At 44.0% G+C, this 13,208-nt stretch overlaps 1 protein-coding gene across 2 annotated transcripts; it reads left to right on the top strand.

Moving 5' to 3' along the window:
• The first annotated feature begins 7,529 nt into the window (after positions 1 to 7,529).
• Positions 7,530 to 12,943, top strand: LOC124033610 (wee1-like protein kinase 1-A). 2 transcript variants are annotated; one of them, XM_046345702.1, is made up of 10 exons: positions 7,531 to 8,421; positions 8,724 to 8,935; positions 9,453 to 9,519; positions 9,630 to 9,802; positions 9,917 to 10,185; positions 10,271 to 10,360; positions 10,463 to 10,548; positions 10,629 to 10,799; positions 11,012 to 11,157; positions 11,359 to 12,943. In XM_046345702.1, the coding sequence occupies exons 1-10, from the start codon at positions 7,987 to 7,989 to the stop codon at positions 11,510 to 11,512; spliced, it is 1,803 nt and encodes a 600-aa protein (XP_046201658.1). In that variant the 5' UTR covers positions 7,531 to 7,986; the 3' UTR covers positions 11,513 to 12,943. The 2 variants fall into 2 exon arrangements, with proteins under 2 accessions (XP_046201659.1, XP_046201658.1); XM_046345703.1 differs by lacking the exon at positions 11,359 to 12,943 and having other exon boundaries at positions 7,530 to 8,421; positions 10,629 to 10,835; positions 11,012 to 11,154.
• The last annotated feature ends 265 nt before the right edge of the window (positions 12,944 to 13,208 follow it).

Genomic DNA, 13,208 nt, shown 5'->3' with positions numbered 1-13,208 from the left:
TGAGCAGTTAGACAATTCTTATCAACATAAGATTTTGGGGCATATTTGCTTTTTGTGTAAATAATTGAATGATATACCAAGGAAGCGGCGCAGGAACAGAGGACAAAGAGCCGGATGCTTGGTCAGGACCCAGAGAAGGCGACTGGGAAAGCTGCCGTTACCGTCAATACTACTCGCCAACATGCAATCATTGGACAATAAATTAGACGAGGTACGATCACGAATATCCTACCAACGGGACATCAAAAACGGTAATATCCTATGCTTCACGGAATCACGGCTGAATGACGACATGGATATTCAGCTAGCGGGATATACACTGCACCGGCAGGATATAACAGCACACTGGTGGGGGGTGGGGGGGTCTGTGCATATTTGTAAAAACAGCTGGTGCTCGAAATCTAAGGAAGTCTCTAGATTTTGCTCGCCTGAAGTAGAGTATATTGTGATAAATTGCAGGCCACACTACTTGCCAAGAGTTTTCAGCTATACTTTTTGTGGCTGTCTATTTACCACCACAGACAGATGCTGTCAATAAGACCGCACTCCGTCAGCTGTATAAGGAAATAAGCAAACAGGAAACCACTCACCCAGAGGCGGTGCTCCTCGTGGCCGGAGATTTTAATGCAGGGAAATTTAAATCAGTTCTACCAAGTTTCTATCAACATGTTAAATGTGAAACCAGGCAGAAAAAAATTCTAGATCACCTGTACTCCACACACAGAGACGTGTACAAAGCTCTCTCTCGCCCTCCATTTGGTAAATCCAACCACAACTCTATCCTCCTGATTCCTGCTTACAAGCAAAAATTAAAGCAGGAAGCAAGAGTGACTCGGTCTATCAAAAAGTGGTCAGATGAAGCAGATGCTAAACTACAGGACTGTTTTGCTATCACAGAAAGGGAACATGTTCCAGGATTCTTCCGATGGCATTGAGGAGTACACCACATCAGTCACTGGCTTTATCAGTAAGTGCATCGAGGACGTCGTCCCCACAGTGACTGTACGTACATAACCCAACCAGAAGCAATGGATTACAGGCAACATTCGCACTGAGCTAAACGGTAGAGCTGCCGCTTTCAAGGTGCGGGACTCTAGCCCGGAAGCTTCCAAGAAATCCTGCTATGCCCTGCGACAAACCATCAAACAGGCAAAGCGTCAACACCGCTAAGTTTGAATCATACTACACCGGCTCCGACGCTCGTCTTAGTTTGCAAGCTCTGCCACATATTATAGACTACAAAGGCAAGCACAGCTGCGAGCTGCCCGGTGACACAAGCCTACCAGACGAGCTAAATCACTTCTATGCTCGCTTCAAGGCAAGCAACACTGAGGCATGCATGAGAGCATCAGCTGTTCCTGACGACTGTGTGATCACACTCTCCGTAGCCAACGTGAGTAAGACCGTTAAACTGGTCAACATACACTAGGCTGCGTGGCCAGACGGATTACCAGGACATGTGTTCCAGGCATGTGCTGACCAACTGGCAGGTGTCTTCACTGACATTTTCAACATGTCCCTGAATGAGTCTGTAATACCAACATGTTTCAAGCAGACCACCATAGTCCCTGTGCCCAAGATCACAAAGGCAACCTGCCTAAATGACTACAGAACCGTAGCACTCACGTCCTTAGCCATGAAGTGCTTTGAAAGGTTGGTTATGGCTCACAACACCATTATCTCAGAAACCCTAGACCCACTCCAATTTGCATACCGCCCGAACAGATCCACAGATGATGCAGTCTCTATTGCACTCCACACTGCCCTTTCCCACCTGGAGAAAAGGAACACTTATGTGAGAATGCTATTCATTGACTACAGCTCAGCATTCAACACCATAGTACCCTCAAAGCTCATCACCAAGATAAGGATCCTGGGACTAAACACCTCCCTCTGCAACTGGATCCTGGACTTCCTGACGGGCCACCCCCGTGAGGGTAGGTAGCAACACGTCTGCCATGCTGATCCTCAACACTGGAGCTCCACAGGGTGCGTGCTCAGTCCCCTCCTGTACTCCCTGTTCACTCACGACTGCTTGGCCAGGCACGACTCCAACACCATAAAGTTTGCAGACAACACAAAAGTGGTAGGCCTGATCACAGACAACAACGAGACAGCCTATTGGGAGGAGGTCAGAGACCTGGCCGTGTGGTGCCAGAATAATAACCTATCTCTTAACGTTACCAAGACTAAGGAGATGATTGTGGACTACAGGACAAGGAGGACCGAGCACGTCCCCATTCTCATCGACGGGGCTGTAATGGAACAGGTTGAGAGCTTCAAGTTCCTCGGTGTCCACATCAACAACAAACTAGAATGGTCCAAACACACCAAGACGGTCGTAAAGAGTTCACGACAAAGCCTATTCCCCCTCAGGAAACTGAAAATATTTGGCATGGGTCCTGAGATCCTCAAAAGGTTCTACAGCTGCAACATCGAGAGCATGCTGACTGGTTACATCACTGCCTGGTACGGCAATTGCTCAGCCTCTTGCTTGACGTACGGAAATTGCTCGGCGTACGGCCCAGAACATCACTGGGGCTAAGCTGCCTGCCATCCAGGACCTCTTCACCAGGCGGTGTCAGTGGAAGGCTCTAAATATTGTCAAAGACCACAGCCACCCCAGTCATAGAATGTTATCTTGCCCCTCCAAAGTCTCTTTACGCTGCTGCTACTCTCTGTTTTTCATATATGCATAGTCACTTTAACTATACAGTGGGGCAAAAAAGTATTTAGTCAGCCACCAATTGTGCAAGTTCTCCCACTTAAAAAGATGAGAGGCCTGTAAGTTTCATCATAGGTACACTTCAACTATGACCGACAAAATGAGGGAAAAAATCCAGAAAATCACATTGGAGGATATTTAATGAATTTATTTGCAAATTATGGTGGAAAATACGTATTTGGTCACCTACAAACAAGCAAGATTTCTGGCTCTCACAGACCTGTAACTTCTTCTTTAAGAGGCTCCTCTGTCCTCCACTCGTTACCTGTATTAATGGCACCTGTTTGAACTTGTTATCAGTATAAATGACACCTGTCCACAACCTCAAACAGTCACACTCCAAACTCCACTATGGCCAAGACAAAAGAGCTGTCAAAGGACACCAGAAACTAAATTGTAGACCTGCACCAGGCTGGGAAGACTGAATCTGCAATAGGTAAGCAGCTTGGTTTGAAGAAATCAACTGTGGGAGCAATTATTAGGAAATGGAAGACATACAAGACCACTGATAATCTCCCTCGATCTGGGGCTCCACGCAAGATCTCACCCCGTGGGGTCAAATTGATCACAAGAACGGTGAGCAAAAATCCCAGAACCACACGGGGGGACCTAGTGAATGACCTGCAGAGAGCTGGGACCAAAGTAACAAAGCTTACCATCAGTAACACACTACGCCGCCAGGGACTCAAATCCTGCAGTGCCAGACGTGTCCCCCTGCTTAAGCCAGTACATGTCCAGGCCCGTTTGAAGTTTGCTAGAGAGCATTTAGATGATCTAGAAGAAGATTGGGAGAATGTCATATGGTCAGATGAAACCAAAATATAACTTTTTGGTTAAAAAAAAGGACAAAGAATGCTGAGTTGCATCCAAAGAACACCATCCCTACTGTGAAGCATGGGGGTGGAAACATCATGCTTTGGGGCTGTTTTTCTGCAAAGGGACCAGGACGACTGATCTGTGTAAAGGAAAGAATGAATGGGGCCATGCATTGTGAGATTTTGAGTGAAAACCTCCTTCCATCAGCAAGGGCATTGAAGATGAAACGTGGCTGGATCTTTCAGCATGACAATGATCCCAAACACACCGCCCGGGCAACGAAGGAGTGGCTTCGTAAGAAGCATTTCAAGGTCCTGGAGTGGCCTAACCAGTCTCCAGATCTCAACCCCATAGAAAATCTTTGGAGGGAGTTGAAAGTCCGTGTTGCCCAGCAACAGCCCAGCAACAGCCCCAAAACATCACTGCTCTAGAGGAGATCTGCATGGAGGAATGGGCCAAAATACCAGCAACAGTGTGCGAAAACCTTGTGAAGAATTACAGAAAACGTTTGACCTCTGTCATTGCCAACAAAGGGTATATAACATAGTATTGAGAAACTTTTATTGACCAAATACTTATTTTCCACCATAATTTGCAAATAAATTCATTAACAATCCTACAATGTGATTTTTCTGGATTTTTTTTTGCCTCATTTTGTCTGTCATAGTTGAAGTGTACCTATGATGAAGATTACAGGCCTCATATTTTTAAGTGGGAGAACTTGCACAATTGGTGGCTGACTAAATACTTTTTTGTCCCACTGTACATTCATGTACATACTACCTCAATTGGGCCGACCAACCAGTGCTCCTGCAGATTGGCTAACCTGGCTATCTGTATTGTGTCCCACCACCCGCCAACCCCTCTTTTACGCTACTGCTACTCTCTGTTCATCATATATGTATAGTCACTTTAACCATATCTACGTGTACACACCTCAATCAACCTGACTAATCGGTGTCTGTATGTAGTTTCGCTACTGTATATAGCCTGTTCTTTACCTACCTTGTTCACCTAATAGCTTTTTTGCACTATTGGTTTGAGCCTGTAAGTAAGTATTTCACTGTAAGGTCTACTTCACCTGTTGTATTCAGCGCACGTGACAAGTAAGCTTTGATTTGATATGCTAAAGGGCAATGAATTAAGCAAAAATTCCCTCAATCTCACACAAATTATCAAGGAACCCACCAGGTACAGCCCTAAATCCATAAACATGGGCACCCTCATAGATATTATCCTGACCAACTTGCCCTCCAAATACACCTCTGCTGTTTTCAATCAGGATCTCAGCAATCACTGCCTCATTGCCTGCATCCGCTATGAGTCCGCGGTCAAACGACCACCCCTCATAACTGTCAAATGCTCCTTAAACACTTCTGTGACAGGCCTTTCTAATCGACCTGGCTCGGGTATCCTGGAAGGATATTGATCCCATCAGTCCCATCAGGTAGTTTTAAAAAAAAAGTAATTTCCTCACCATCTTAAATAAGCATGCCCCTTTCAAAAATGTAGAACTAAGAAACAGATATAGCCATTGGTTCACTCCAGACCTGACTGTCCTTGACCAGCACAAAAACATCCTGTGGCGGACTGCAATAGCATCGACTAGTCCCCGCGATATGCAACTGTTCAGGGAGATCCGGAAACGATACACACAGTCAGTCAGGAAAGCAAAGGCTAGCTTTTTCAAACAGAAATTTGCATCCTGTAGCTCTAACTCCAAAAAGTTTTGGGACACTGTAAAGTCCATAGACAAGAAGAGCACCTCCTCCCAGCTGCCCACTGCACTGAGGCTAGGTAACACGGTCACCACCAATTTAATCCATGATAATTGAACATTTCAATAAGTATTTCTGTACGGCTGGCCATGCTTTCCTCCTGGCTACCCCAACCCCGGCCAACAGCTCCGCACCCCCCGCAGCTACTTGCCCAAGCCTTCCCATCTCCTTTACCCAAATCCAGATAGCAGATGTTCTGAAAGTGCTGTAAAACCTGGACCCGTACAAATCAGCTGGGCTAGATAATCTGGACCCTCTCTTTCTAAAATTATCCGCCGCCATTGTTGCAACCCCTATTACCAGTCTGTTCAACCTGTTTCGTATCGTCCGAGATCCCCAAAGATTGGAAAGCTGCCACGGTCATCTCCCTCTTCAAAGGGGGTGACACTCTAGACCCAAACTGTTATAGACCTATATCCATCCTGCCCTGCCTTTCTAAAGTCTTCGAAAGCCAAGTTAAAAAACGGATCACTAACCATTTTGAATACCACCACGAATATTCTCCGCTGTGCAATGCGGTTTCCGAGCTGGTCACGGGTGCACCTCAGCCACGCTCAAGGTCCTAAACAATATCATAACCGCCATCGATATAAGACAGTACTGTGCAGCCGTCTTCATCGACCTGGCCAATGCTTTCGACTCTGTCAACCACTGTATTCTTATTGGCAGACTCATTAGCCTTGGTTTCTCAAATGACTGCCTCGCCTGAGTCACCAACTACTTCGCAGACAGAGTTCAGTGTAATATCGAAGGGCATGTTGTCCGGATCTCTGGCAGTCACTATGGGGTACCACAGGGTTCAATTCTCGGGACGACTCATTTCTCGGTATATATATCAACGATGTCGCTCTTGCTGCGGGTGATTCCCTGATCCACCTCTACGCAGACAACACCATTCTGTATACTTCTGGCCTTTCTTTAGACACTGTGTTAAGTAACCTCCAAACAAGCTTCAACGCCATACAACACTTCTTCTGTGGCCTCCGACTGCTCTTAAACGCTAGTAAAACCAAATGCATGCTTTTCAACCGTTCGCTGCCCGCACCCACCTGCCGACTAGCATCACTACTCTGGACGGTTCTGACCTAGAATATGTGGACAACTACAAATACCTAGGTGTCTTGCTAGCCTGTTAACTCTCCTTCCAGACTCACATTAAGCATCTCCAATCCAAAATCAAATCTAGAATCAGCTTTCTATTTCGCAACAAAGTCTCCACTCACGCCGCCAAACTTACCCCAGTAAAACTGACTATCCTATCGATCCTTGACCTCGGCGATAGCTTCCAATATTCTACTCAGCAAATTGGATGCAGTCTCACAGTCATCAGTTTTGTTACCAAAGCCCCTTATACCACCCACCACTGCTACCTGTATGCTCTAGTCAGCTGGCCCCCGTTACATATTCGTCGCCAGACCCACTGGTTCCAGATCATCTATAAACCTATGCTAGGTAAAACTCTGCCTTATCTCAGCTCACTGGTCATGATAACAACACCCACCCGTAGCACATGCTCCAGCAGGTATATCTCACTGGTCATCCCCAAAGCCAACACCTCCTTTGGCCGCCTTTCCTTCCAGTTCTCTGCTGCCAGTGACTGGAACGACCTGCAAAAATCACTGAAGCTGGAGATTTATATTTCCCTCACTAACTTTGAACATCAGCTATCTGAGCAGCTAACCTATCGCTGCAGCTGTACATAGTCCATCTGTAAATAGCCCAACCAATCTACCTACCTCATCCCCATATTGTTTATATTTACTTTTCTGCTCTTTTGCACACCAGTATCTCTACTTGCACATCATCATCTGCTTATCTATCACTCCAGTGTTAATCTGCTAAATTGTAATTACTTCGCTACTATGGCCTATTTATTGCCTTACCACTGTATATACTATTTTTTTATATTGTTATTGACTGTATGCTTGTTTATTCCATGTGTAACTCTTGTGTCGCACTGTTTTGTTTTATTTTGGCCAGGTCTTAGTTGTAAATGAGAACTTGTTCTCAACTAGCTTACCTGGTGAAATAAATAAAAAGTACAGTACAGTACAATGAGGACAAATTAATTAAGAGCCTCCAAGGTTAAAAAAAAGATCCAAAGGATTCAAATCGCCCAAGTGACGTTTGTCAAATATCCATTTTGTGACGAAAAACTTTACTTCGAAGGAAGTAACGCCCACGTTTCAAAATTCAGGAATGGGTTCTCATTGGTTGAAGAGTGGAAGAAATTTATGTTGGAATAATTCTGTCAACGGTCGCAGGAAGCGGAGCAAGACAAATTGTGACAATATTTCAGGTTAACAAACAGTCGACTGGAGTATTTTGACATCTAGACACAAGTACTAAATTAATAATTGTTTTTTTGTAGTAAATAAGCGCCCAGCATAATCGTTTACCAGTACGGTGTTCTGCGCCTCATGGAACGAAGCTAAGGTGTTACAGTAGCTAGCTAACCTCTAACGTATTTGCGAGGCTAGTGAGCGAACGTTAGCTAATTTATTTAGCCACGTCATTTTGGATTACAAATTGACTCAACATTGTAACGCCATGGGCACACGGATGTCAAACTACTCGGGATAATTTGAAAACGATTTAGTTAGCTAGCCACTTTAACGCTATAGCCAACGTTACTGTGTCTGGGAAGTGATACGTGTCAGTTGCCGAATGTTCGTCGGTATGTCCCCGAAGATGGGACCTATTCGACAGAGACTAGACTTCAACCAGAGTGACGGAGAGGACTACAGCATTGAAGCCGAGTCGAGTCTCGCCGAAATTGACTCCCCGGTGCAATCGCCGAGACACAACTCCAACTTAAACCAAGCCGTCTGTAACGGCACCACGAAGACAGCTACCGCGGAGGATCGCGTTGAACATTGGGATGAGGGATTTGGATGTCTTTTCCCCCTAAAATCACCAGGGACTGACTTGATGAGGGGGTCCCCGTCTCTGAGTAAAGGGTCCCGGCCCTACTACAACAGCTCGTCCCCGGAGTTTTCCGACAATCAGGATGGAAGCTCTCCCATTCCAGATTGTCCCGACACACTGCCCCATAAAACCTTCAGGAAACTCCGACTATTTGATGTCCCCCACACACCTAAGGTGGGTTAACTACAGTAACATGTTAACATGTTATTGTTCTCAAATGATTCTATCAGATCCACAATGTAAAATCAAATGAACGTTTTAAAGTTTTCAGCCAGAGAACCAGCCACTGTGCAAGATTACTATTTCTGTCTTCCACATGTTTGAACATGATTCTTTTACCATTTTTGAAAAAGTCAATGGCATAGTTTTCCCTGAATCATTGATTTCCTTGACTTGTTTTCCATATTTGTATGGATGACCCTCACCAACCATACATGTTATTCTTATCTAATGCAATGTTTTGTTTTCTCTTTCAGGGGTTGTTGTCCAGAGCAGTGGCCACAGGATCCACAGTCTGCCGGCTAGGAATAGGTGTCTACATGAATAGGGACTCAACAGGAAGACCGCACACAGACAGCAGGAGTAGACATGCACCCATGATCAACATCAATCCATTCACCCCTGACTCATTACTGATCCAGGCAGCAATGTTACAAAGGAACAACAGAAAGAGATCACACAGGAATGAGTAAGAGAAGCACCTTATACTGATGTCATTATTTACCAGGTATTACATTGGGATTTTGTGGGTGTGGGACTTAGTTTCTACTGACCTCAAACAAACTCCATTTCCTCTTTATACTCTCCCCTATCCTAAGGTAGTTGTGGAACTCCTGTTTGTCAAAACCATTTTATAAAACTCAAAAGTAATTGCAGTTAGTGTTGTAAAGTAGATCAGATTTTACTACCATGCCACAACTCAAGTTCCTTTTATGACTGTTTTACAACAACAAAAATAAGCATCTTAGAATTGGGAGATTGGTATTTCTGTCTGTGTCAATGGAGCATGGCCTATTCTTAGTTGACAATAGATTCAGACATGCTTCTAGATCTAGTGTGCAATTAATCGGTTGACTATTGCATGCTTGTTGGCAGCAACCCAAAGCCATGTGGTTACTAACAATGTACACTTGTAGGGATTGTCTGCCCTCGAGTGGTTGGAATGTTATATAACACATTTAGTTTACCTTCCTTTATCTCTAAAGCTCATGTGGAGAGGACATGGAAGCCAGTGATGCAGAGTGTGAAGAGGACATCATTCCACCATCAAAGGTATATTTTTGTAATCACAATGATACTTTAATTACCCGCCCACTACCCCCACACACACACTGAAATTGTACTTTAGATAAGTGTCTAACAACTCTGTCCTTTTCTTGCAGAGAATGACTCTTTTGGATAGCAACATGATATCAAGATATGCCACAGAGTTTCATGAGCTGGAGAAGATAGGATCTGGGGAGTTTGGCTCTGTCTTCAAATGTGTGAAAAGACTCGATGGCTGCATCTATGCCATCAAACGCTCAAAGAAGCCCCTCGCTGGATCTGTAGACGAGTAAGAGAATCCCATGGATTTTGAAAAACTGACAATCCAAGTGTACATTTAAATGACTCATTGACCTTAATGCCATGCCATTTTTGTGCTAATATTGTGTTCTGTTTTCCGCAGACAGAATGCACTCCGGGAGGTGTATGCCCACGCGGTCTTGGGGCAGCACCCCCATGTAGTGAGGTACTTCTCTGCCTGGTCAGAGGACGACCACATGCTCATACAGAATGAGTACTGTAACGGCGGCACACTGGCAGACGTGGTCTCAGAGAACTACAGAACCATGCGCTTCTTCTCTGAGCTGGACCTCAAGGACCTTCTCCTTCAGGTGGCCCGTGGACTGAAGTACATTCACTCCACCTCTCTGGTTCACATGGACATCAAGCCAAGTAAGTAGCTGTAGAGTTTTGGATACAGCTAAGCTATTGAAATCATTTAGAATATTTAATGCTTGCTGTGCTTTACTTTTCTCAGGCAACATCTTCTTATCCCGGAAGACTGTGGTGTGTGTCGATGAATTTGACGATGAGGAAGGACCAAATAGAAATGTTGTTTACAAAATAGGTACTTGAAAAAAAAAAAATGATCATGCAAATGTAACAAGCTAATAATTGAGTGTACTTGTTGACCAGGCAGCTGGATTCTGTTTTTGTATTTTTCCCCCAGGTGATCTTGGCCATGTGACCAGAATGGACAATCCTCAAGTTGAAGAAGGGGACAGCAGGTACCTGGTCAATGAAGTCTTACAAGAGGTAATTGGATAACTCCTCCCCCATACCACCTCATTTGTTAAATTATCCAAAATCATGTATTGGACCAATGTGTTTTTCAGGACTATAGAAACCTCACCAGGGCAGATATTTTTGCCCTAGCACTGACTGTCATCAGTGCCTCAGGAGCTGAACCACTCCCAACCAATGGTGACAAGTGGCATGACATCAGACAAGGAAAACTACCTGCGATACCTCAAGTGCTCTCACAGAAATTCCCAAGTTTACTGAAGGTTTGACTAGAAACGACCAGGGGTGCTTCCCAAATGGTACACTTTCCCTACATTGTGTGCATATTTGACCTGAGCCCTATGGGACCTGGTTAAAAGTAGTGCCCTATAAAAGGGTTTAGGGTGCAGTGTTTCATTCTGTAATGGTTGTTTGTGTGCAGGACAGGCAGTAGTAATGTTTAATTAGTGGTATTAATGAATTCTGTGTGCTGCAGTTGATGATCCACCCTGACCCTGCCAGTAGGCCGTCTGCGTCTTCCCTCACCAAGCATCCCGTCCTCCTCACTGCCTCCCGCATGAGCGCTGACCAGCTCCGCGTGGAACTCAACGCAGAGAAGTTCAAAAATGCGCTACTGCAGAAGTACGTACCCTTTTCATATGTCATGGCTCAAGGCTTCCATTCCTTTTTCACTTATCATATCCTAAGTATGAATGTTAGAGAGAATACTACGACAGTGTTTGTTTTGTGAAAAATTACATGATGATACATTTGAATGGCTTCTCTAACAATAATAATAATAAATAATATAATAATAAATAATATGGGCTTGTCCTCGTGCAGGGAGCTGAAAAAGGCCCAGCAAGCCAAAGTAGCTGCAGAGGAGAAGTTTCTGATCTCAGATAGGGTCCTGACGCGCTCCACCCTCCGGTTCAGCAGGAGCTCCAGGCTCATCGGCAAGAAGATGAACCGCTCAGTCAGCCTGACAATCTACTGAGCGGGCCAACTGCCAACCCAAATGGGTATCAGACTGAGTCATATTCACTAGGCACGACATGGAAGAAAAAAAAACAGGCCAAAACAGAGGGGCACTACCTGAAATTGTCCAATTAGAAATGCTTGTTTTCTGTTGCAAAATTTCTTGCTACCTTGTGCGCTAATGAAAACAACCCTGGTTGCACTCAGTAGTGTACTGGGAAGGCCTCCCTAGGCAGACATGGAGAGATGGGCTTCAGAGTGTACAAACCAACTATTATAGTTCTTACTGTTTGGTACTTGGAAAGGGTTGTTAGTAAGACAATGGACCAAATTTATTTGATTCTAAAGAGTGAAAGGGTTGTTACCTTCCCAAGCACTTGGCATGTTCTGGCAATTGGTATTACATAATATAGCCGATTTTTGTTTTTAATGGAATGTGGTAGCATGCTAGAACATTCTGTTGCCAGTGTGCGGGTTTGGGATGGTGTGATACCAATTTGCACTTTACAGTCTATTATACCTGATTTCAGGTAGTGGAACTGGATCATTGACTATGAATGATTCAATGAGCACTTTGAACTTGCCATATGCAAACTGTTTGGCTAAGTCAAACTGTTTGGCTCATGGTGCTTGCAATGCCAGGGTTGTGGGTTCGAATTCCCATGTGTGACCAGTATGAAAATGTATGCACTCACTACTGTAAGTCGCTCTGTGTAAGAGCGTCTACTAAATGTAAAAATGCATACTGCTGCTATATGTTTGTCTTGAACGTTAGTGGAGTTCAGTGAATTTGTAAATTCCATTGATGTTTAGAATAGTTTCAGTAATCAATCTCTTCTGTAAAACATGGAATTTCAATGTGTTGCATCTGTAATACATTTCCTATCTGATGTTCATTATGTATAGAGTTGTTTAAGATGATTTACTCATGTACATGTTTCATGATGAGTCATCCAATCGTGTGTGATGCAGTTGGTCAAAGTGGATCATTGTGTCAAGCCCCGGTGTCATTTATTTTATATATGATGCATGGAGCCACTGAAGAATTGTTTTAGTAAAGTCAGTATTTTCTTCTGTTCAAAACTAATCAGAACTGTAGCATTGACTAATTTACATCATCTCATGTTTTACAATGATGTATATTATGCATGTAGATCATTTTGACAGCTATTGGTTTCATGTTACTTGTTCCAAGTTAGTGGTTCTGTAGCTCAGTTGGTAGAGCATGGTGCTTGTAACGCCAGGGTAGTGGGTTCGATTCCCGGGACCACCCATACATAGAATGTATGCACACATGACTGTAAGTCGCTTTGGATAAAAGCGTCTGCTAAATGGCATATTATTATTATTATTATAAATATGTTCACTCCCGATAATATGGATACCTTGGAATTGTCAAATGTTTGTGGATGAATGTTGCTCTAAAAGAATAAACCTGGACTACACACTATTCTGTGTGATGGACTAGTTATCTTATGAAAACGGGTAAATGAGAGATGGTGGTCTTTCAGATTATACAAACTTTTTTCTATGTAGTTTATTGTGAAGTTGATCGTCAACTACTATGCAACAGGTTTGTTCGTTGTTGGGACATTTTTTATTCAGCAGTTTGGTCTATTAACCGTTTACTCTTCACAATTGAATACTGATGAAAGCGCAACGCGTTCGACAACTATGCGCTATCTGGTGCTACCATAGTCATTGGATGATGCGGT

This window comes from Oncorhynchus gorbuscha, linkage group LG04 (genome assembly GCF_021184085.1).
Source record: "Oncorhynchus gorbuscha isolate QuinsamMale2020 ecotype Even-year linkage group LG04, OgorEven_v1.0, whole genome shotgun sequence".
Taxonomy (NCBI): Eukaryota; Metazoa; Chordata; class Actinopteri; order Salmoniformes; family Salmonidae; genus Oncorhynchus; species Oncorhynchus gorbuscha.
This window is presented reverse-complemented; position numbering and strand designations above follow the sequence as displayed.